The sequence below is a fragment of the Bipolaris oryzae genome (genome assembly GCF_000523455.1).
Source record: "Bipolaris oryzae ATCC 44560 unplaced genomic scaffold scaffold_34, whole genome shotgun sequence".
In the NCBI taxonomy this organism is placed as follows: Eukaryota; Fungi; Ascomycota; class Dothideomycetes; order Pleosporales; family Pleosporaceae; genus Bipolaris; species Bipolaris oryzae.
The window spans coordinates 1-23,775 of record NW_006911310.1 but is presented as its reverse complement, the minus strand read 5'-3'; the positions used below and the strand labels follow the sequence as shown (position 1 = coordinate 23,775).

Genomic DNA, 23,775 nt, shown 5'->3' with positions numbered 1-23,775 from the left:
ACTTTATTCCAAAACATTGTACATGGCCGTACATCTTCCAAACATTCACCAACGTATTTTCCACTACCACTTCTTCTCCTCATCCCCATCAAAATCTTTCCCCTGCCTCTCCCTCTCCATCCTGGCATCAAATTCCCGCTGCGCACGCTCACGTTCCCTATTCCTTTCTTCTTCGTCGCCCACAAACGAATACGAATCACCTAGTGTAGACCCCTCTCTGCGTTCGGGCTCTGGTCTTCGCGGTGACTGCCGTTGTGGTTTTTGAAGTGGGACAGGCTGGCCGCCGCGCCGGAGACGGTCCCAGGATGACTCGCCTGATCGAGATTGGGATTGGGATTGGGATTGCGGATTCTTCACTTCGTCTTGGAAGAGGCCACCTGTGGGGGAGGCATCGTCATCGTCGAAAAGAGAAGAAGAGGAAGATGATGACGGCTGTGGAGGTTGACGATTCCAAGAGCCTGTAGATGGCGGTGCCTGTTGCCTTTGCCGAGGCGACTGTGATGAACTACTGTTGGAAAAGGACTCCCAGGTCTCTGAACTAGTAGATTCAGAGCCCCATGCTTCATTACCGGCAGTCGGACTCATATCATCGGCTGCATCGTCACGTTGTGCGGGAGGCTGCTTACCCCATCTGGCTTGTGGTGATGGACCCCCACCTGCACGATTCCTCACTTGCTCTTGGAACTCTCGACGCCGTTCTTCAATCTCACGTCCTTGCTGTACATTCCTCTGTCCCTCGGCGTGCGACGAAGCCTTCAATTCGACGCCAAAATGCTCCAGCTTGGGATCATTGGCTGTGTTGATCGCTGCAAGGGGTTGCGCGATGAGCTGGCCGATTATACTACCCATTTGCCCTGCTACGACCACGTAGAGGCAAAATCGCCATGAGTGTCGCGCAAACTGTGCCATTGGTCCACGGACTGGACCGAATTTATTTACATCAATGTCTTCTACCTTGGGTTGATAAAATGGATATTTCATCTTATCCCATGTACGATACCACTGCCATGTTCCAGCGGCAGCGCCTGTTGCAGCGAAATAACTCTTTGTTTGTTCAAGCTTATAAATGTGGAATGCGAGCGCTTGCGCTTCTTCCAGATTGAGCTGGCGGCCGACCTTGCGCTCGGCGAACTTGAGCGTTGTTTCGGTTTTGAAGCGGACAGCACGTTCAGAGAAGCCCATGAAGGTGCCTATGACGGGTAATGGGCGCGGAAGATTGGTCGCGTCGAAGCGATTGCCATTGTTTAGATGGGCAGGCGAAGATGCGTAGGGATCATTCGAGGATGGGTAAGGATCGTCTGTGAAGCCTTCGGGGGCATTCTTGTCGGCATCTTCAAGCACCATGTTTGGTTACGTGTGATAGAGTCGCAATGTTGTGGGGTTGCTAGGGAAAGTGGGTGGTGAGAGGTCGGGGTTTGATGGAAGCTTTGCCGATGACGGCATCGAACGCAGTCTCGGGATCACCAGGGCCCATATCCGCGATCTGATCTCATGATGCAATGCATGACAGTAAACACAATCCTAGCCCCATCATGAGTAAGCCACTTCAAGAAGACCAGAACATGTTGCACAGCGTGGTGGGTGTTGGAATATTCAAACATGGTCTATTCCCAAATGCCTTCCTCCCAAACGACAATGCTCCTCACGAAAGGCTACGTACTTATACACTACAATAATTTAAACCAGCTACAAGACCAGCCGGGCCATTACGGAAACTCCATATGCACAAGGTGAGGAAAAAAAGAAAAAGAATAGGTTGGTTTGGAAAAGAAACGCCCACCTCTTCGTGTAACGCCACGATTCATACCGTTCGCAACGGCCAACTATGATAGCCGCAAAAGAGAACGCAAAGGAGAACGCAAAGGGACTAATTCCAGCGATCGATGTGGTCTTTTTTCTCGCTCTTGTTGCTTCTTGTATATACTTTGACAGTCGCTAAAAGTGTCATTGTGAGGTGATGATTTGACCAGAAGACTTGCATGATTACGAGTACTTTTATAAGATGACGCAACGGCAGGTAGCTGTTGGCTCGTCGTCGCTCTCTCTCCGGTTCCCAGATTTGCCAATCTTGGCATTTTCTTCTTCGTCGACGACCTCTTGTGGCTTGACGGTCATGTGAACAACATTAGGGGTATCTGTTTGAAATCGGCATTCTGCTGTTTGTTAGTGAATGCTTGACAGGGGCTATATCATGTCTTTCATGCAAGGAATGCATTCAAATCGGATCGACCAATTAGTGTGACCAGCTGAGGAACCGCACAAGCTGTGCCAATGCCCCTGGCGTAATCCAGAATGAGGTCCTTACCTTTGAGTGGCGACTTGTCGTCGAGCATGCGACCAAAATGAATGAGCCTTATTGATCCCGGCGAGGTGGGCCGAGCTTCCCACTCTGTTCATTCGAGTTAGCTTTGTAATGCAGGATTCAATGCGATGCGATGCGCTGTGAGCCACAGTTTCTTCCCCAGCGCTGTTTGGGTGAGGGCAGGTGCAAACAATGCGCCACCAAGAGCAGCATAGCAGCGCGTCACGGCTGACGCCCCGCTTACTCGTGATGAGCGCACCCTGCTCTTGCACAAACTGTAGAGAAAAGTGTATGCGTACCTTCCCGCCAGTCTCGCCATATCAACTCCTTGAGTGTATAGACGCTGATGTTGTATGGGTCCATGTTCTCCACTTTGACACTGCGCTTCTTCAGGTACTTTTCGTCAATCTTGTACGGATGCCTTGCGCCGCTGGTGAGAAGCAGCATTATTACTAGCACAGGCCCGTTCGTGTTGTCTGGGTTTGCGGCCGGTGTGTCTGTCGACGGACCGATGGCCTCAGTGTCTGCGCGATTTAGCGCAGAAGGGGGCGTGAGCTTTCCAGGAGATGAAGGGACGACGGGCGCATCTTCTGAGGTGCTGGACTCGACAGGTTGCTCTGCAGATGCAGCTGCTGGAGCTACAGCGGGTGCGTCTGTGGTGTGCGTGGTCGTGTCTGTAGGCGCTGGTGTTGCACCAGAGGCCTCGAGGGTCTTCATCTCTACCGAACCTGTCGATGGAGGCTCGTTCCTGCTCTGGGGCCGCGATCCTGGGGTCTGTTGGTGTGGAGTAGTTTGTGGTGCCGTGGAGGCTTGATCGGCTGGGGACGACATGGTTGGCCGGCCGACTTCACTCGCGCGACGGATGCGATTGCGGGCAAGTTAAGCGAATGGAAGGCGAACGGGGGGCTGGGAGCGACTCGCAGGTCGGCCTCGACGTCGCAACAAGAGAAATGGCAGCGGGGGAAAAATGGTGTAGTGGTGAGGCGTCTGAAGGGCTCATGCGTGGACGATAGAAGGCTGGCCGGCCGTGCGCGACTGGGAAGTCGCCGTCGCGGCCACCCTCTCCTTCTCCGCAATCCGCAAATGCGGCAAGAACGACCCGCCGTCTCCACTAACAGCCCGCTACTGTTACTCGGCTCTGCACCGCCTCAATATCTCGTCTTCCGTACACATCCTACTACACACTCTCCATTTGCCGGGCTGCCGTCCATTGCCTCACGGTGCATCGCCATGCCAAATGCGTCTCGGCAAACACTGGTTCCCCCGTTGTTGCTGCTCGCCCACCTACAAAACCCGCAATATGCCATATTTGGACTTGTCGTTAAAGCGCGTGCCCCTGCATCACTGGCTCCTTTACAATGATTGGCCGCACCCACTCAGCACTCGTCGCGTTATCGCATGCATTCTGCGCCACATCTTCACAGTTCTGAGTCGACTCGTGCTTCCCTCCTATGCTCTCCTTGGCCGCTTTTCCAAGCTGACAAGAGGAAGTGGTCTTTGGGCACGTGGGGCAGGCTGGTGGCTGAAGAGCCACTGCTTCCTTCATCTAGTACATCACGACTTTGTAATGCCATCATACCTTCATCTCCAAGCACCACAATACCATGGTCATTTTGGCTTCATCGCTTCATTCGTTAATCTTAACCCTAAGTGGGTGGATGCTATGTCCTTGTGATCCGCCAAGACCATTGATACGGGAACAACCTGCTCGAGCCGTGTTATCGTCTATGGTGGCAGTGTACAGTTGCCTTGGTTTGCTGGTCATGTAGCAAGCCTCTACCAGTTCATCTTCATCTTCTTCTCAATCTCCGTGTGGAAGTCTGGGACTTCCCGCAGCTCGTTGCCCGTGAATACGTCCTCCCAGCCAATCTCACAATCCCGTCCCTGGAGAATATCTTTGTGGACACTGCTGCTTCCACCAAGTGCTAATGGTCTCCACTCCCCCGCTTCAGCAATCTTCAGCTCCATACCCCTACGCACGGGTTCGGCAATGCCAAACTGCCGCCTCAGCATCTCCATCTTCAGACGGTCTTGGGTCTCGCGCCACTGAACAAGGCGGGCCTCGAGCGGATGGGCAGATTGCAGAGCAACTGGTGCTGTCGATGACGACGAAGCGGTGGGTGCTACCGATGTGTGGCCAAGGCGAGACCGAAGGGTATCGTGGACGCCGGGAGCCGAAGGTGCAGAGGTTTCAAGCGTAGTTTGCGCAGGGTGCGCCTTGCTGGGGACGAAGCGGAGAGACTAAGCATGTGTAAGTATTGAATGTATGTATGTATTGTATGTGCCTTTGGGCAGCCCACCATTTTGAATCTCGGTGGCGCGCGGGGTTTGTGAGAGTGATGTACGGCCAATCGATGTACCGAACTCGCTGAATTCGGTTGTTCAAGTCGTCGGACTAGTCAAAGGTAAGGTATGGATGTCGAGTGGCAGGTTGTCAAGCAGTTGCTATCAACGGAGCTCTAGGCTACCTGGAGTGACGCGCTTCACTAGCGTCTTGGCAATTGGCCCAAATGCTCGAGGTTTGATGCTACATCGACTCATAGGCACACACCCACACACATTGCCCACACTAAATCATGCCCGTGCCCGTGCCCATGAATATGAATGCTTGCTTGCGTTTCTACTGAAATTATATATTACATAGCCCTTGCAGTCAACATAGCTCCTAAGCTCACCAGACCTGCCATGAGTACGTTAACAGCATTATTGTCCAACAAATCACTCCCAACCTCAATCTTCCTGCTCTCATGCTGCGGATCTGCAACGGCCGTTCCACTTGCTCCGGCTTTCAACATTGCTTTCGAAGCCTTGATCGATCCTGCCGCATCCGTACCGGTGGCCTTGGTAACGCCCTCCTTGCTGTGTACAAGCACCTTTCTTCCTCCCTCACCTTCAACAACCTTGCCCGAGTGTACGTCAACCACGCTAGCCTGCAAGAGAGCTCCTAGAAGAGAATCAAGGAGTGTCCCATTAAAGCCAGCTGCTGTCAATGCAAGAGTATACTTTGTCTTTTCGGCAAAGCTCCAGTCTTTGCAAAATGGCATGAACATCGTAGAACTGAGGGAGATTATCAGTGCGCCGAGTAGTCCCGCACCAAGACCTGTCGTGGTCACTCCGCCGTTTGTGCCAGGCGGGACGATACGCCATGGAGCGGTTATCAGGCGTGGCTTGGATTTCGACAAGATTCCAAGTTCAGATGAAAAGGTATCTGCAGCGACTGCGGCATAGTTTCTAATGCACGTCAGTATCAATTCCATGGCCAAAGTCGAATGCCATACGCTACGATGCCTGTTACCAATATATCACTGTTTCCAGTCCAGCAGAGTCCCTCATCTTCATATCGTCCATCCTTCCTGAGCTGCCAGAGGTGAAGCAGTATTAAAACCGAAGCTATACCGGAGTTTGCGAACACTTGGATATGGTTGCGCGCACCTTCTCCACCGGATGCACCAGTCGCGGACTGAGTAAGCTTTGCTTTAATGTCATGCTTGACCTATATCTTGTTATTTACCGTCTGGTTTGAAGCAAAAATGTGACATACTTTAGTAACGGAACTCCCCGCTAAGAAGAAGACGGCAAGAAGCACTGTGAAAACGCTCCAAGGATGCACGGTATGAATGACGGCTGTCACAAATGCCGCCAGGATGCCAACAGGAGTCAGCGAGTTCCGCGACCACGCTCTATAGATGAGCGCAGCGATTCCAGGGACAGCTATTATGGGCTTCATGACTGATGTTTTGGTTTTGATGTACAGCGACACGGAGATGTGGCACAAAGACCGCGAGCTTGCTTATGTACTTCTTATGGGGTGGGGGCTAGTACATCATTGAACCCCGGCTTGGCATAAACTACTGAAAGTATCAACCCCGACGTCGCAACTTCGCTCATCCCGTTCTTGATGAAATCTTCGAACGATATCAATATCAAGACTTCGCTCGAGGTTTCAAAATGCGCCCTGCAACCTGTCGAATCACAGCCCACTTACTGTTCTAAGCACGACTTCACCCTCTAAAACCAATCTGAAAGATAATGGATGCGCAACGAAATACCTAGAAAATCGACAACATCATTAAGTGCCTGGAGAAAGTTATGTGCGTCCCACTTTTGCCTAGGCATCTACATGGCTAGCCTGGTTGCGTCTGCCTATGGGTCTTGTACTGCCATGGGGTAACTTACGTGAAGCCTAACCCCGAAAGTTGCATCTAATCTGAATTGGAATGACGGTGGAGGCGCAGCATAGAAGCCACCGAGTGTTTCGAGCAACGCAATGCTTGAGAGAGCTAAGCGTTGCTTGGTCGCACTTCAAATTGCTTGAATGCCTTGCATATATGAGATACCCTTACTATGAACACAGCCCGGACACAAAGTGGTGGTTGCCTCGTATCGGCGTGGCTGCGGCTTGCCAATCGCAATTGGGTATTTCCCGGGCTGTGCCAAGGCCAGTGTTGCGATTGGCTCGTCCAGCTCGCCTAATTAGGCATAGCCGACTACTAGACACATCCAGCAATACGAAGAGGATAAGGTGCTCATCTTCAGGCACCTTTGGATAAAGCCATAACTTTTAGATCCGTGAGTTCCGCATTGCAGTTAAGGATGCACTCACCACAGCCACAATGCCCCACCACATTGAACCAGATATTAAACAAAGCGGTATCCGAAAATGTAAGTGATATTACAACCTATTCAGCTCGATTCTCTTTCTTTTTTTCTCAGTATCCCCACAGATAGTTCAGAATGGCTATCTTCCTATTCAAGTATATCCGGGGAAAGCTCCGAGAACGCGAAGCACAAAAGGCTGTTCCTACCACAGATGATTCACACTTGGTGCCTGAGTGCGCGTCAGCGCTTGAAGTTCGAGATGGCGTGAACAATCACAACCACAGAACCTCTCAAGATTCAACAGGAAGCCATATCAACTTCATAACTCCAGAAGAGACAGCACAGCAAAAATCTCAAGATCGCAAAAACAAGATTCGACGATGGAAGTTGCTGTTAGGGCTTGTGTTACCTAACTTCCTAGCCGCTATGGACGTCACCATTGTCGCTCCAGCCATTCCGCTCATCTCATCCCATTTCGGTACGTCAGTCCTTCAAGAAAACTCCGTAACTACAAACAAACTTTCTAACATTCACCTCCAGACAAGCTCTCCGGAAGCTTCAATTGGATCGTAGCAGCCTACACCTTGACATTCACTACATTCATCCCGATGTCTGGGCAATTAGCAGACATCTACGGTCGACACTTTGCTCTGCAATTCGAAATGTTCTGGATCATGATAGGCAGTGTACTCTGTGCCTCTGCTCAATCCTGGGGCATGCTGCTTGTAGGGAGGGCATTGCAAGGGTTAGGTGCTGCGGGTATCATGAACTTGAGCCGGATTATATTGTCGGATGGTACGACGCTGGCTGAGAATTCAAGTGGTAATTCCATATTATCGTTGATCAGTGGGTGCAGGTAAGTCCTTTCCTACATCCTAGCATTCCAATTGACTTGAAGAGCTGATTTTTCGAGAACAGCTACGCGGTAGGACCGGTCATAGGAGGCCACCTCGCAGACGCAGGCTGGCGCTACATTTTCGTCCTCCCCATCGGTGTCGCCGTCCTCGCCATGGTCCTCATCGCCGTGCTCATGCGCAAAGAACTCGTTCACGGCCGCGCAACAACTCAACCTTCAACCTCACATCACAGAACCTACATATCCGGCCTCGCAATCATCGACTGGCCAGGCCTCACAACATTCATCCTCGGCGTCGGCTGCATCATCCTCGCGACGCAATGGGGCGGAACCCAATACGCGTGGTCCTCTCCCGCCGTCATCCTGCCCCTCATCATCGGCACCATCCTAAGCATCCTCTTCTTCACCCACGAGTACCTCCTCGCCCCCAACCGCGCCATGTCGCGCTTTTTCCCCCACCAAATCCCCATGATACCCTCTACCCTGTTCCGCAAAAAGGACACCTCGCTCCTCATGATCATCAATTTCTCCGCGGGAATCAGCATGGTTTGCGCGTTTTACTTTATTTCGTATTACTGGCAGCTTGCAGAGGGGTACTCGCCTAGTCAGGCTGGCGTGCAGTTGCTATACTATACACCCGGTCTGGGCGTGGGTGTCTACTCTGCTGCTCTGATGTGCAATGTATGGCCAGGCCAGACATTCTTCCCTCTGTTCATCGGGTCTATAGTTGAGGCCGTGGGACTCGCGCTGCTTACGTACTCCGTGTCCATCAGGCATACAACAATGGTCAGTGTGTTTCTCGCTGTATCTGGCGCGGGCACAGGATTGCGCTTTATGCCTGTGGCGTTGCATGCGGCGGGGGTATGGTCGACTCGCGTATCTAGTATGCAGTCACTGCTTTCTTTTATGCTGCCGTTGGGCGAGACGGTGGGTATATCAATGATGGGAAGTGTGTTTTCTAACAAGCTTTCTACTTTTCTGGCTCAGATTGCCCGGCACACAGATGGTGCCGCGCTGGGTGGCTCTGGGATTCCGAGTTTGGAACTGCTGGATAGTCTTCCGACAGTGGTCAAGAAAGAGGTGCAGGATGCGGCGGCCAAGGCAGTCATGTGGGCGCTGATTTCCGTGCTGCCGTTTATGGGATTGGCGGTTGTGGCGGCAGTTTTTATGGGGAATGTGTGGATTGGAAAGGCGGAGAAAGAGGCAAAGGATGGGAAGATGGGACGAAAGGCGGAGAAAGGAAAGGTCATGTATGGAATTTATCTGCTCGCCTTGTGTATGGGGAGTGTGGACAAGCAGAAAAGAAATCTGGATGTTGATATGGAGCATGAAGAGGTATTGGCAGAGCAAAAGTAGTGTGCGACGAAAGTCTAGACAAATAGAGTGTAATATACATACTTGTTACGAGGTCGATACTATCCGAGATATTCGATAGATATACCAATACTTCTTAAAATCAACTAAGGAACCCAAACTCATCACTCATCCCAGCAGCTCAGGCTTCTCCAGATCCACTGTCCAAGCGAAACCCTATCCAACCCTCATGCCTCACTCCGCCTAACAAATCCGCTCACTCGGCTCCTTCCACGGCACGCCCAAAATCTCAAAGATCCTCCTCTCACTCCTCCCCTCAATCAACACCCCATCGTTCAACTTTTCCCCTTTCCTCCCTCTCAAAACATCCGTATACAACCCCCTCTGATTAAGCTTCATACCCTTCTTCCTTGCCAATAGCCTCATACTCCTATTGAAGACATCATCACCCGTAAAATACAGCAGCGCGGCACCCGTTTCCTGCTCCGGAACGACCAAGAAATCTATTCTGCGCCAGACGGTGGAGGAAGGGATACAGGATGCACCGTGCCATTTTAAGCTGCTAGAGTCGCTATAACGGGACGCTATTAGCGAGGCTTTGAGAAAGCCCGTCTTGAAGAGATGTGGGATGAGGACTTCAAAAACGGTAGTGCTCATAGCGGTAGGTGACATGTTGGGTCGTGATAGCATGATATCGATGTCGCCTGAGTCCTGTGCTCCGCGGCGGTAGCTTCCCATTATCGTTGCACTGAATTCCGGGTCGATTTCCTTGAGTGCGGCGGCGACAGTGGCGCCGTGGGCTTCGACTTCGGCGCGTGGGATGCGGGAGTTGAAATCATGGTAGTGTTCGAGTCCGATCTTCTGGTTTTCAGAGAGAGTGGCTTTGGTCTTGAGATCTTCGAGGGTGCGATAGCCGGCTTGGATCCATTTGTTAGCATGGACAAGGCCGACGCCATAAATACCGAGGAACAAACGTAGGGCTACGTCTTGAGGGTTGTGGCGGGTACTTTCGAGTCGTCGGAGACGATCTGTGAGCACGATCTCTTCGATTTTTGCGGCAAGGCGTGTACCGATAGAAGGGAGTTTTGCGGCCTGTTCTGCAGTAGTGATCTTGACCGTTTGTTTCTTCAGTGTGGCAACGCATTTTCGATAGCTTAGGCTTCTCCATTGGTCCTGCATGCTGTCGTAGTACTTGCACATTTCTTCTAGTATCTGGATAGTTCGGGCATTGGGGTTCCATGAAATGTGGCTACTGGCACTTGGATCCATACATTGGAAACTGTTCATGTTGAATAACTTCTTGTCTCGCAACGCTGATGCTTTCGACAAAACGCTGAGTCTTTTGAGATAATCGGTGTCCATTGGCAATAGCTCTTGATCCGTTTTCGAGTCCTCCATGGTGTCCACACCTCTTGAATTAAGCTGATCTCCTTCTTCATCTTCATCAATTGGTAGATATGCGAGGGACTTAGCCTCCTGGATGGCTTGGAACAGGGCATCCCCAAATTGATCTCTACCCATCGTTCCGTGGACTATAGCAGCCCCTGGAGAGGACATGATGAAGCTGTCTTCTACTGTTTCTCCGAGAGGACTTGAGGGTGCTGCATCTGTATAGGGATGAGTGGAAGGTACGCTTTCTTCAGTGGGGTGAGAATCGGTCTTCTGTGTCTCCTGTGTCGCTTTCTTTCTTTTGGGGGATTTTATCTTCAGCGAGCCCTGCGACGTATTTGATATATTGGAGAATCCCGGTGTTTGATCAAGTCCGCCTACCCCTTGGGCACCTTTTGCAACAAAGTATGAGACGGTAGGATCTAAGAGCTCCCCACGATTAATACACTGCGGCACATACGGATCGAACTTGACCACCGCGACGTTCTAATTATCTGTTAGCTTACTGTATTGCCAGCTTGAAGTTCACGTACTGGAGGTATTGATCTACCGAGATGCTGCACCAATTGAGTATATGTGTAAGTCCCATCATCGAACATGACGTGTGTGATACTGTCGCTCCATTTGTCCGCCCATGCAGCACCAAGTTGAATGACCTTGTGTATGCGTCTTCGTCGTGCCATGGAGATATCATCATTAGGGTAGAAATAGATAATCTTCTCTTTGAGCAATTGCTTGCTTTCAGAGAAGAGCCTGATATCATTGGCAGGCTTCACAGTTTTTCCGCTTTTGAGCTCACGAGGGATGGCGCCCGCGCGTTTGTAAAACGGGATACTTTCTTTGTCAAATATTTGGGACAGAGATATCGTCCTCTTTAAACGGCTTTTGCCGCTATTCGTACCCACATTACGACCATTGCGTGACTTGGAGATTTGAATACTCTCGGCGGGCTCAGTTGGTGGTACCGTAGATGATCGAGTCAACTTTTGATTAATTTGCCGATTAGAAGTGCGTCGTCTCTCTGTGTGCTCTTCGAACTGTGCCTGTATTTCTCGAGGTGTTGGCCCATTGAAGCTGCCCGAATGACTAAGTAGTAAAGGTACTAGTATTGGTTTTGATTCTTCCAGTGCGCGTTCAAGATTAAGCACACTTTCGTTAGCGGTATATGGCCCGTCGTCCGAGGAATTCAGAAGGGCCTGTTCCTCGAAATAAGTTATTTTAGCTAAGAGCTCGAGGTCCGACATCGCAGTCTAACGCGATTGCAAGTTAATAATAGAAAAAATGACGATTGGGGTTCTTGTTGTTTATAGGAATACTCCAGTTACGTTGGACCAAATACTACACAATATCCAAAACTACGACTCAATCGTGAGGGACGAAGTAAATGTAGGATATTAGATAAGCTGCACTTCGAGCGCTGTGTGCTCAATGATTTTGCAACTATTTATACTGCGCTGGGGCTGCTAGTGAAAGGAGACGCTGAAGACGTATTGGTGAAAGAGTGGAGAAACGCCACCAGGCAGCCGGCGCGTGTCGGATTGTCGGCTGACGCGAAGTCACGTGACGCCACAACTGGTTCCCGAGTACTCACTCTCTTGCCTCGACGTTATTAATTTCACTCCTTGCACTTCGAGTGAGTATAGATCAATCCTACGCATGAGAGTATGAAGGAAATATCAAGAAATGAATATGCACTTTGTTTTGAGTAGTCTATCACTTCTTCTACCGACAATGACCGTGACTAGGCGCGTTACTTCAACCCGACTTAAGATCTAGATGCCATCCTCCTCTTTCCAATCGCAGTACTCTCACTTGCACCGGCCACCTTTTGTGCCAACTTCGCATCAAGCTCGGTTACAACACCCTTTCCAACTGGCTTTCCGAGGTTATTGCTCATTGGCGTAACAACATCACACCGCAGTGATTGTGCAGGGCTCATACGCTCCATCCTCGTGTTGTTCGTCTGAATGAGCAGTCTCTCACGCGAGTCTGCACCAGTGTACGGCTTCCACTCAGCAGCACGAGTGGCGCGGTCGGTATTGGGGTCCAAGTTGCGAATGAAACTTGTCCAGTAGCTGCGTACCTGAGAGATGATGGGCTTGTTGGTGGTAGAGTAGCTGGCTGGCTCTTGGCCATCAGTGCGCTTTAAGCCCCAGAAAGCGTAGACGTTGACGGTATGCCAGGCGCCTAAGCCGGATGCTTGGTCGGCTGGGTCCAGCACGTTGTACTTGTAATTGTATGTAGGCACGTTGTCGCGTGCAATGGCGTTCTGGATGTTCCGTGTTGGGCAATGGCTACCGATATCACCGATCGCATTGGAGGCGTCAGGCCAGAAGAGTCCTTTACCAGGGAAGGCGGGCTTCGTCACCTTCAAGTAGAGGTCGCTAAGGATTGAGATGGAAGAGTTGCTTAGACTTGGGTCCTGGCCTCCTAACCATTTCGCTGCATCGCTTGAGGTGTTGAGACTCTGTGGGGCGTTCCTGGTACCTTCATCTGCGCAAGTGCCCATGATAGTCGGTACCTTGGCGTACTTGCCCTGCTTGAAGAGGTTCACGAGCGAATCAGTGAATAGCTCCCCGTCGATATTGGGATTGAACCAGCAGTTGGAAGATCGGATGGCCGACTCGTTGAGCGCGCGTAGGCAAGAAAGGCCGTCAGTCGCATTGGCGCAACCCTTATCCTGAAGCAAGCATTGATATTGCTCCTCACCCAGCTCTGGCGTACGCATTGTTACCCAAGGGCCTGACTCCATAATGCCACCTACGAACAACCTTTTGCCCGTATTTGCCGCCATCATGAGCGCAACAGATGTTCCACCAGCGCTGACACCATCAAGAACAACATGATCTGGATCACCACCGAATTGACTGATGTGCTTCTTGACCCACTCGAGCAACTTGATCTGGTCGCGTATGCCAGCATTGACATCGCCACCTCCTTCCTTCACCGCTTTGCCGTTGAGGAAACCGTACAGGCCCACACGGTAGCTGAATTGAACAAATACGACTTGGCCATCCGCAACAATTTCGGTGGGATCCCAGTTAGCGCTAGACTGCGAAATGAAACCACCTCCCTGGAAGAAAACCACAACTGGTAATTTCGACTTGGTGGTAGCCTTGGAAGGTGCATACACGCTCAAATAGAGGCAGTCTTCAGCGATATGAAAGCGTGAGTAGGTTTCAGAAACAGTCCAGTCATCAGGACGACTGGGTGGGCATGTTGCACCGTGTGTAGTAGCGTTGATGAGACCAGAAACGACGGGATCCTGCGGCGCTGCGAAACGTAGCTTTCCCACGGGTGGTGCAGCGTACTGAATGCCCTTCCAGGCAGATACTCCAGCTTGGAGTCAACGACAGCTCCCTGATATTTCGCGTAACCAACATCGACGACAGTATCGACGGCCTGTACGATTGAAGACAAGCTCGCTCCGACGGCGAGTAATTGGTGAATGTGCCTCATATTCAAGACGAGTGAAGACGGCAAGGAAGAAATGAACGGAAGCAGGAGATATTCCTGAGAGTAATAAGTGTAAGAAACGCTCAGCTGCTACTCTATTGATTCCTTCCTCTGGTGGCTATTTGAACAAATTCCTCCAAATGTTCATGCAACTCCTTGAAACATGCTAAGCCTGTTATAGCAACAATGTGATAACCTACTAAACTTTGTTTCGGTCCGTAAGTAGAATAGACAATGACATTGCCGTATGCGTTCATGCCCCTATGCCGTTGGAGTCGGAACGTTAAGTCAGCAACACGGCATACCAACCGTTTCATATTGGAATTGAAGGTAGGTAGAACCCAACCGTGCCTGACGAAATCACACATCCTAGATTCCATGCCTGATAACCAATGACATTCGTCGGCGGTCTCTTGCGCACTAATGTACGGCTTGAAACGGAGTGTTGCTGTGAAAGTGCAAAGGGGCGAACGCGCGGGGAAGTCAACGTCAGCAATCTAAGTAAGGCAAGTGCAGCGGCCCGAGTATCGAAAATCTCTTGAAGCGCCAGACATGGCGCAGTTCGCCGGAACATCCAGTAAGGGGTGTTTGTATCCCAATCGATATTACGGCGGGTAGCTTAATCTGCACCGCGTTAAGGTGTTCTTCTTACTATGTAGTTGCTACTATAGCTTGGGATTCTGCTTTTACGACGAGTCACTCGAGACAAACCATGTCAGCAAACAGAAGTAGTAGCCAATCGGATAGAAAGGTATTCTATAGCTGTCTTGCAGGCTTCTTAAATGATGGTACATGGATTTGTATGTATGTATGTATGTTCACATGTACTGCGGGTTGGCACATACGACGGAACATACAGGGGGGCGGCAGGGGTGCATACCTCGCTTCCCAGCCACTAATTGTGAACATGTAGGAAGACGAGTGTTGTTACTTGACAAAATCCAACGAAACGAGTGGATATATACTTTTTTGCTGTGCAAGTCATCCTAGGACGCATTATTTCTGAGCATTTATAGATGTTCAATAATGTGAAAATCCATCCCCAAATCACCTAAGCCATTGTTGAGCATACGAAATCAGCCAGTCCCTGCCGTCAACGTCAGATAATATTCTATGATTAAATGATAGTTGGAAGAATGTTTTTACTTACACAATTTGGGCCCAGGAATAGGATAAACTGGCTTCGACTCATCATTGTAGATGTTGTAGTGGATCCCAGGATCTTCTGCATTGTAGAGGGAAGTTCCTACCACTCCTTCAGGAGTTGCTATGCCATTTCCTGTGATCTTGATATTTGCGCACTGCGGGTAGAGCTGGGCTGCGCCGACATCGTACGCTGAATGCAAAGCAATGATTTCGTTGCGAACAACATAATCACCGGCCTTGATAGAAGCAGGAATAGTAACCGACCAGGCTCCGTTCGCAGCGCGCAGTACACCATCAGCCCAAGTTCCGACCTTGCCACCGCCTGTACCCAGAGACAATTGACCTAGCTCGGCAATCTTGAACCACTTGAGTTTGGCTTTGTCCACTGTAGTACAGTCCCCATTGCAGGCTGCTAGATAAGTCATGATGGGTCCGTGATGAGAATCTGGCCAAACAGTCCAATGCAAGGTGATGTTGCTGCCCGCGGCCACAGGGTTTGCATATATTTTGGCGTTCGTAGCATTGATCGAGCAAATGATATCAGGATTGTTGACATTTTTGCTGTAGACTGGGCCTGTGTCGTCGTTCCAAGCTGGCCAGGCAATAGTGCCTTGATCAGGAACCCATGGTGCAGCTGTAGGATTGAAACCGGTATGAGTATTTCCTGAGATATTCCATACATCGATCCATCCATGTCCAAAGACTGTCGTTACTGAGCCCAGGATAGCGCTAAGAATTGCTGTTTTGCACACCTTAGAATTTTGGTGAGGGAAAATAGCTAATAACAAGTGGCACAACGGTGACTCAAAATACAACTAATGGTTTTTGGAAATATATCCTGTGATGAGATGCTTCGCGCAGTACTTATTCGCAGTTATGCCGGAACTAAATTCTTTACACGGTCAACTGACACCAGGTTTGATGACCATGGGTTGAGGACTTGGTGTGGTTAATAAGTGCTAGTGGAGTTTTAGATTGGCTGGGCAATGATCATCACCTACTCAAGGCAGTCAGCGTCAAAATTTGATTGGCTGGTTGGGTAAACTTTCTGATAAGTGCATAGCACTGAAATGAAGCCGTTATAACGCAAATAATCTATTTGCATAATTTTACTCCAATGGAATTTTATCACAACTTACACATCACGGGTCTAGGCCCGCACTTGCCATGTTGCAACAGCAATAGAGTGAAAGTATGTGATTGCACAATTGGTAAGAAGCTCCAAGACTATCCTTCATTCGGTTGATATTGTTTGTCAAGAATATATAATGTTCAAAAGCAAATGCATTATTTCAACGCGTAGCAGTTGCTGACATACGTGTTCAAGATCATTCACAGGTGGTCCAAGAAAAGGGAAGATTGTATTGGAGCGATTGCGCGAGTTTCAAATTGGAGAAGAGAAGTCATTTGGCTAGCCTGGCTAGGACAAGATGGCTCATGGGTAACTGAAATGAAGGTAGGGAACGAAGTCAGTTGCATTATTGGCGGGTTTCATTCTACTACGTACGGTGGCTCGACTCTAGCTTGCAAAGAATGTGATAGTAGTTGATCGACTGTATGATCTCCAAATGATTCAGGTTATGTCGATCCACCCTGGCTGCGCCCAATATCAACCGTACGCCAGCTCTAATCGAGTCTGCGAAAACTTTCTGTATACATCTATCTTATTACCACAATCTAGGTAGATTATTCCGCCAGCACTTAGCGCGTAATCCTTATCCTTATCGAAAGTTTTCCATACTATCCAACTAACCTATTATCGGTTTGTTGTCCGCTAGACAGTCCTCGACACCCCTATCTTACTCCTAACACTGTATCTAATAATCCATATTTATGGAGGTCCGGGTCGTGGATTCTCTATGGAAGGCTACCCTCGTCTTCCCTCCAACCAACACCCTTTTATCCCTGCCCCTCAACTCGGCAAACATGACGTCAGCGGCCCATTTCCCACTTTCGCATACCCACCATACCCCATCTTGAAAGTCTTACTGAACCGTTGCCATTTCCCCGCTATCTTTTGCTTCTTCTGAAAAAATCGGTCCGTTTCGCTATCTAACTATTGTAACAAAGAGCAAACAAGCAGACCTATTTACACTCATACAATTCCATCTCTCACCCCCCTTGTCATCGCTCCTTTGAACGACGCTCAACACTTTTCCCCTAGCGCCCAAATGAAAGAAAAAGCCGCTCCACCGCTACTCACGACAAAAGTAAGCTAACTAGGGGAAAATAAGCAAAAGCAAAGAAGGCGAAAATGGGTATACCGTACTCGCGCCAGATCAACGCTGCATTTGAACAAGTGACGCCGCTCGTCGCAGCCGGCTTCACGGTTTTACGTACAACGCGCGACATCTCCATCCTACTAGTCTTAATGGGGGTAGCTGGTTCGATACGAATAACGTCATTCGATTAAATAAAGCCTTGCTATAGCTCTTCTAAATCTTTATGGATAGTGAAACTAAAAGCTACAATCAATATCCCTATTTATGTATGTATGACTAGTAGCTAAGGTACTAAATTCCTATACTCGTATCAAATTGCTTGCTAGTAAACTAAATATGGTTTATTTCTGATTTGCCTGGAGAATCTGGTCAATCTCGTCCTTATGCTTACTGAAATTGTCTTCTAGAGCCTCAAACATGGCGGAGTTGTGCAAATGCTTGTTCTCGTGATTCCAAGCCCAGTCGGTGATAGTGAGTTGCCTTGCGCTCTCGACCATAAATGCCATGGCGCCCTTGGAGATTTGGTGAACAGGTGCTTCATGTTCGACTGCTCCTACGTACTCTTCTTGTGCTGCTTAATGTTAGTATCTGCTGCTTGTTATGCACGTACGAAACGAGTTTGACTGACAAATACCGTGAGGGACGAATCCACTATCCAGTGAAATACCTCCAGGGTTGAATGCATCTGAACGACCATCGTATCCACCATAGATCAGGCCTATGAGTTCGGAAGCGGCATTGCGGTGGAAGCTTGGTGGGCGGTAAGTGTGGCTGGTCACGTCCCAGCGTGGGCCCAAGGCCAAAAAGTCGACAAGTGGCGTGAGGGGGTCCCGGGATGGCGCAGTGAGCACGGTGAAAATTGAGGGGTCCAAATGGTCAACTATGTATCGTTGGTATTAGGGTATTGGCACGTTAATGTTAACCCATTGAAAGGATGACACGCACCTGTTACTGAACCGACAACAACAAACTTTGTCAAGTCGTACTTGAAGGGGACGTAGTTACCTTGCCAGGCAACAACGTTGAATGGGCTAAAGTCTTGATTTGCTTTGAATAGCCTACCGTTAACCCTGTTGATGATCTCCCATGGGTTGTCGTCGATATCGTACTTAGCAACCGGGGAAAGAAAATCCCTGATGTTAGCCATACCGTTCGAACCAACCAGGCCTAATGTCCAAATCAGCATTGATTCTCTTTGCGTGAGCGTAGAACCCCTAACCCCACACGGAGAAACGGAGGAGAGAGAGACGTGGGGGAGCCAATCAATACAAGGTAAGAAAGAGGGAAGAGGTTAACTTACCGCCATCGGGCAGTTGAAAGGCAGATCCCCAGATTTCAGTAATATAGCCCCTTGAAGAACCCTCAACACCAATCCTGAACCTACATCCCTTTTGGAGGACACAAATTTCACCAGGCTGCACATACAGCATACCAAATTCAGTCTGGATGTCCAAGTTACCCTCCTGAGGAACAATCAACCAGTCTCCATCCGAGTTGACGAAAGCACGCCTGTCCATGCTCTTATTGCATGCGTAGATGTGCACAGCAAGACCCTCTCTCAGCGACGGGTCACCGGATCCGCAAATAGTCTTAAGTCCATCGATGAGGTCAACTTCGCCCGTAGTTGGGAGCTCGAACGGACGCCATGCGATCTGTGCGGAGGATACGTGGATCTTGGGGTTGAGAGGGAGGAAGCAGGATTCAATGTCTTTGTTGTCAGGTAGTTGGTCCTGTTGCCGTCAGCCCTGAATGTTGTCATTTTTGATGTGCAACAAAAACTTACGAATCCCTTATGGGCAAGCGAAGGTCTAGCACGGTAGAACCTTTGAAAACTTGATTAGCATTGATTATCCACCTCCCCAAAATTCCATTCCAGTAATTCGTATTGCGTTTGCAACTGGGGACATTTTGAGATTAGAATTAGATTCGACTCCAATCTTACCAAGATCGCTTGTTTAAATGCCTAGGGGCGACGAAAGCAGAACCAGAGATCAGCTCAGCGTACAAACCAAACCTTACCACACGAGGTTGGTTCTGGCCTCTGGGAATCGTTCCAGGAACAGCTTCAGAGACGAAATGGTTTCCGATTCCAGCTTGGTACTGAGAAGACGCTGTCAGCCTTGAGATATCCAAAGTAAAAGTTCGAGTATCCTCACCTCATAAGGGTCATTCTTCCTAGTATCGAAACTGGGGATTGTTCCATCCTTCTGGGTTTCTGCCCAGTGGAAGATATTCTTGTAGTCTTCCATGGTTTCCAGTTTCTGGTTCGACATGGTGTGTAGATAAGTATTAAGTGTAATGAATACGTTAGTGGAATCCAATTCTCAACTGAGGGAGACTGATGAGGTGCTGGAACAGAGCAGACGGTGGCTTTAAATATCTTATGACCCTAAATACCATCACTACTACCGAGGGCATACGTCTGCGGAGCCCAGCAGTAGATGGGCCGTGTGCTTGGTACGCCAATGATGCTAGTCCATTTCAGGATAAAGAGTGCATGTTTTGGTATCACCGGATACTTGTAAAGAGCGAGTGCCGGTGAGTTTGTACAACTCATCTGACCCGAGGACAGACCTTGCAACAGAAAGGCTGCTGTTCATCCTAAATTACCTTTTTCTACCGTTCTGGTGGAGATTCGCTGTAAACTCAAGACCGAAGACCGAACATGGAACGCAAAGAGCAAGCACGAGACTATGTGCATGCTTTAGCGCCACGCGTCACCTTTCTTGGCAGTATGAAGACGGTCTCGGAACGTGACGAATACCACTACACCAATTGCCCTTACGTCCATTTGTCAGACCACGGATCTCGGAAGGTTAGTATCGTACAGGGAACATTATGACAAGGTTGCGTCTGCACGCTACTATTTTCATTGCTTATTAGAAAGTGTCGATCTTATGAAGTCTAGACAAAACATCCACGTAGACTACATGAAAGAAGCTAGTCACCATCGACGATACGATGCTAGTACTATTACTACAAAATGACTCCTTTGGTCGAGATCCAACCCAAACTCTTTACACCCATTACACCCAATCAACTGCATCACTATCTTTCCCTATCATCTGCCGTACGCTCCAGAGGCATAGCATGGCACCAACAGTTTCCGATTTGGAGGCAATCGCCTCGACCTTCCTCAAGTCGTTCGATACTCTTTCGCCAGACACCTCTTTCCGTGCTCCAACATGCATGACCGTCTTTGCGCCTGCCTCGGCCAACATATTGCCAAAGAACAACGCTGAATTTTCCACTCATATGACCAACGTACTCAAGCCAATCCTTACAAGCCTTCCATTTTCTCCCAAAGAGATTCATGTGAACGAGGCTAAACGTCAAATCACTATTTGGGCTACTGCTATAGCACAGTTTCGTCCAGAAGTTATGGATGGTGATCCAGCAGAGTGGATCCGCACTCGCGAGTATATCTTCATTTTGGATGTTAGTGAAGAAGGAAAGATAACTCGCGTCCTGGAATTTATTGACACCCAAGTGGCGAAGGAGATGAAGGCATTGGTGGAAAGGGCGATAGAGAATTTGAAAGCAAATACAAACAAGTAAAAATAGGGAAACTTCAAGAGTTACTTACGCGAACGTGTTTTGATGCTACTGTATGGAAAATTAAACGCAAGACATCGACAATTTATTCTTGTAGAAGTATTCTTACTGTCCTTTCTTATGACTTCCGATCTTCATCGACAATCTTTCGTTATTACACCGGCACAAGAAATTGCACAGATGGTTCTTGTAGAAGACTAGTCACTGTGAACGATTGTCTCGTCCTGACGGTGCCTAGCTCCCTGCCACTTAGCATCGCGTGCGCATGTGATATAACATGAATAGTCTATTGCTAAGAGCTCTGGGGTCTTTAAAATGAAACATGTAAATTGAAACCTTCACATCATGGGGTGAGTGCAAGAACGTAGTTTTCATGTCCGTAAGTTCCGTTAGCTCCGTGAGTGGCGTTAGCTCCGCAGGCTCTGCATACCATGATGTGATAGCGGTCTGTTCTAAGTAAGTAGTAGTATTGCGCGTCCGTGCACGGTACCTGCATCGGGGCATCCGCATCCGCATAGTAGTACAAATTCGGACCTCGGACATTAGGTCTGTCCGCGTCGAAGATGCATGGTACATATTAGCCATTTTTGGATCTTTCAAACGTTCTCTGGCCCTTTGCGCCTCAAAAACACATCTTTACTTATTTCATATTCGTTTTCTACTGCGACGCAGCCTCATCCACCAACCCACTCTACTACCTTTCTGCACCATAGCGTGATAAGCTCATCCCAGAGAGAACTTAGCATTTAAATTCCAGCTCGTTACCTTGCTTTGTCACGCTGTCTTTCACCCCCTATGTCTTTCTACAAATCTGTGCACCTCGTCGAGCGTCCAACAGACCATGTTGTACCAGACCAAATATTTGCCTTCAAAACACATCGTATTCCAGAGTCTATTAATGATGGCGAGATCCTGTTGCAAATACTCTACCTCTCTGTCGACCCTGCTATGCGCCGCTGGATGGATGGATCAAATTACTCTGCGCCACCGCTAATCGAGCTTGGGGGAGTCATGCGCGGCTCTGGCATCGGCATTGTGACAGCGTCAAAATCGTCAAACTTTCCCGTCGGTTCGTATGCGAGCGGGATGTGTGGATGGACAGAATACGCTTTAATGAGAGAGAAGGATGTTGATGCACTTGATCTCCCCAAGGGGGTCAGGCTGACCGACCATCTAGGCGTTCTAGGACTGACGTCTCTGACGGCGTATTTCGGTATCTTAGACATTGGAAATGTCAAGAAGGGGGATTTTGTCGTTGTTTCTGGCGCTGCGGGAGCGGTGGGTAGCGTGGTTGGTCAGATTGCTAAGATTCACGGGGCAACGGTTTTGGGTCTTGCTGGTTCGGGCGAAAAGGCTCAGCTAATGAAGAAAGAGCTTGGATTCGATTTTGCTCTAAACTACAAGGACGCGGATTTTGCACAAAAGTTTACCGACACTACTAAAGACTTGGTTGATGTCTACTTTGACAATGGTAAGTCACTGATTTTCTTGCTCATGATTAAATCTTTCACTGACGCTAAGCAGTTGGCGGCGAGATTCTCGATCTTGCCCTTTCGAGAGCAAAGCCCCATTCTAGATTTGTCATGTGCGGTGCTACGAGCGAATATAACAGAGCCAAGCCAAAGGGCCTTATTGTAAGTCTCTACCCATAGTCTATTTTTCGTCCTCTAGCTCACATTTTCCAGAACTATCCCATGATTATTGCCAAGCGAATCACGTGAGTAGATTTTCTCGGAGGTTAACAACTATGTTTTCACTCTAGACTGAAATATCAATAGTATGCAAGGTTTCACGGTATTGGACTACCCCGATCGTTTCCAGGAAGCAAAAGAGCAGTTGGCCGAATGGCTCCTACAAGGGAAACTTAAGCGAAAGGAAACCATTATCAAGGGCGGTCTGGGAAATGCACCACAGGCCCTATTAGACTTGTTCGATGGAAAGAACACAGGTAGGTTAGGGACGACGTATGTTCAGACTATCGCCAATCAAGTGTTACAGGAAAAACGATGATCGAAGTTCAAGAACTGGAGGGATAGTGAAGAGGGTTAGAATACTTGGGAGCTGGCAGTCACTTTTGATGCCTTTCAATCTTGTGGAAGTGATAAGTTCAGAATTGAGGAATAATTTGCTTACGGAAGCATACTGAATGAGGAGATGAACATGGATGTGGCGTGATAGACGAGTTCCACCAATTTAGAGTCCCTGGGGATTTATTGGGGGCTTAATGTGAAGCCTTCGTGTTAATGAAAGGATCGGACTAATAGAGTTTGAAAGACACGAAAGACTTTGCATACAATTTACAAGCAAAACCATGAAAACAGGGTTTTCCCTTGTTTTCTGGATAAGAATGTCTACTGTGCTAATGCTGGTCGAAACCCTCTCCCCCGCCGTATCTTCACACAACCACCTGTACCACCCGAAGACGTAAGGCGGATAAATATTAGAGTTCCGTTTGACTAGCTTCTCTTACCAGCGTCTTATTATATAATCTCTTATTTTAGCTAATCGTCACTATATGGCTACAGCTTTGTTACATACTTATATATAAAAGATTAAGTTCTATTAGATCTTAATATATTAAATTACTGATAGCTACTTCTTAAGTAGTAAATCTCATTAGATGGCAGAAATCTTATCAAGATACTATAGTAATATTTTAATCATAGTATGGATTACTAAGACTTGTTCTGTAATCAGAATATTATAAATAGCTAGAATGAGACATGAATATTCTATATGAAAAATAACGTATAGAGATTTAAAAGCTAAATCGAAATATTAATTATTACTATAGTATTGTAAGGGGCTGCGCTCCGGGGAGCAATCGCGAGGTATACAAGAGGTTGTATTCGATAAGGAGCTATCTACTCTGCTTACGTGGTGTTTGTTTACTTGTCGGAGAAAGGTTATGCCGGTGTATCTGAGCGCGTTGTCTG

The 23,775-nt window shown here is 48.6% G+C and overlaps 11 protein-coding genes across 11 annotated transcripts; 3 read left to right on the top strand and 8 right to left on the bottom strand.

Annotated features, from left to right (window-relative positions):
• Positions 1-63: 63 nt before the first annotated feature.
• On the bottom strand, positions 64-1,344 carry COCMIDRAFT_34979 (uncharacterized protein; the record flags this gene model as incomplete). Its single annotated transcript, XM_007687805.1, has 1 exon — positions 64-1,344. One exon carries the CDS (start codon positions 1,342-1,344, stop codon positions 64-66), a length of 1,281 nt encoding a protein of 426 aa, XP_007685995.1.
• Positions 1,345-1,995: 651 nt separating this feature from the next.
• Positions 1,996-3,133, bottom strand: COCMIDRAFT_90133 (uncharacterized protein; the record flags this gene model as incomplete). The annotated part of the gene is made up of 3 exons (XM_007687823.1): positions 1,996-2,156; positions 2,306-2,389; positions 2,602-3,133. 3 exons carry the CDS (start codon positions 3,131-3,133, stop codon positions 1,996-1,998), a joined length of 777 nt encoding a protein of 258 aa, XP_007686013.1.
• Positions 3,134-4,078: 945 nt separating this feature from the next.
• Positions 4,079-6,029, bottom strand: COCMIDRAFT_3537 (uncharacterized protein; the record flags this gene model as incomplete). Its single annotated transcript, XM_007687775.1, has 4 exons — positions 4,079-4,543; positions 4,978-5,533; positions 5,581-5,795; positions 5,844-6,029. The coding sequence occupies 4 exons, from the start codon at positions 6,027-6,029 to the stop codon at positions 4,079-4,081; spliced, it is 1,422 nt and encodes a 473-aa protein (XP_007685965.1).
• A 1,007-nt stretch (positions 6,030-7,036) lies between these two features.
• On the top strand, positions 7,037-9,113 carry COCMIDRAFT_90076 (uncharacterized protein; the record flags this gene model as incomplete). The annotated part of the gene is made up of 3 exons (XM_007687822.1): positions 7,037-7,379; positions 7,442-7,757; positions 7,820-9,113. 3 exons carry the CDS (start codon positions 7,037-7,039, stop codon positions 9,111-9,113), a joined length of 1,953 nt encoding a protein of 650 aa, XP_007686012.1.
• A 201-nt stretch (positions 9,114-9,314) lies between these two features.
• COCMIDRAFT_24607 (uncharacterized protein) lies at positions 9,315-11,704 on the bottom strand (the record flags this gene model as incomplete). Its single annotated transcript, XM_007687793.1, has 2 exons — positions 9,315-10,907; positions 10,967-11,704. 2 exons carry the CDS (start codon positions 11,702-11,704, stop codon positions 9,315-9,317), a joined length of 2,331 nt encoding a protein of 776 aa, XP_007685983.1.
• A 521-nt stretch (positions 11,705-12,225) lies between these two features.
• Positions 12,226-13,919, bottom strand: COCMIDRAFT_34973 (uncharacterized protein; the record flags this gene model as incomplete). The annotated part of the gene is made up of 2 exons (XM_007687804.1): positions 12,226-13,779; positions 13,812-13,919. 2 exons carry the CDS (start codon positions 13,917-13,919, stop codon positions 12,226-12,228), a joined length of 1,662 nt encoding a protein of 553 aa, XP_007685994.1.
• A 1,073-nt stretch (positions 13,920-14,992) lies between these two features.
• Positions 14,993-16,205, bottom strand: COCMIDRAFT_24605 (lytic polysaccharide monooxygenase; the record flags this gene model as incomplete). The annotated part of the gene is made up of 3 exons (XM_007687792.1): positions 14,993-15,003; positions 15,067-15,840; positions 16,202-16,205. 3 exons carry the CDS (start codon positions 16,203-16,205, stop codon positions 14,993-14,995), a joined length of 789 nt encoding a protein of 262 aa, XP_007685982.1.
• Positions 16,206-17,625: 1,420 nt separating this feature from the next.
• COCMIDRAFT_34972 (uncharacterized protein) lies at positions 17,626-19,557 on the bottom strand (the record flags this gene model as incomplete). Its single annotated transcript, XM_007687803.1, has 7 exons — positions 17,626-17,855; positions 17,913-18,164; positions 18,230-18,451; positions 18,585-19,014; positions 19,068-19,107; positions 19,227-19,384; positions 19,441-19,557. The coding sequence occupies 7 exons, from the start codon at positions 19,555-19,557 to the stop codon at positions 17,626-17,628; spliced, it is 1,449 nt and encodes a 482-aa protein (XP_007685993.1).
• An 817-nt stretch (positions 19,558-20,374) lies between these two features.
• COCMIDRAFT_24603 (uncharacterized protein) lies at positions 20,375-20,842 on the top strand (the record flags this gene model as incomplete). The annotated part of the gene is made up of 1 exon (XM_007687791.1): positions 20,375-20,842. One exon carries the CDS (start codon positions 20,375-20,377, stop codon positions 20,840-20,842), a length of 468 nt encoding a protein of 155 aa, XP_007685981.1.
• A 792-nt stretch (positions 20,843-21,634) lies between these two features.
• COCMIDRAFT_34971 (uncharacterized protein) lies at positions 21,635-22,875 on the top strand (the record flags this gene model as incomplete). Its single annotated transcript, XM_007687802.1, has 5 exons — positions 21,635-22,310; positions 22,364-22,473; positions 22,525-22,556; positions 22,618-22,787; positions 22,838-22,875. The coding sequence occupies 5 exons, from the start codon at positions 21,635-21,637 to the stop codon at positions 22,873-22,875; spliced, it is 1,026 nt and encodes a 341-aa protein (XP_007685992.1).
• A 157-nt stretch (positions 22,876-23,032) lies between these two features.
• COCMIDRAFT_89958 (uncharacterized protein) lies at positions 23,033-23,236 on the bottom strand (the record flags this gene model as incomplete). Its single annotated transcript, XM_007687821.1, has 1 exon — positions 23,033-23,236. A coding segment is annotated over one exon (204 nt), but the record flags the coding sequence as incomplete, so codon positions are not given.
• Positions 23,237-23,775: the final 539 nt, after the last annotated feature.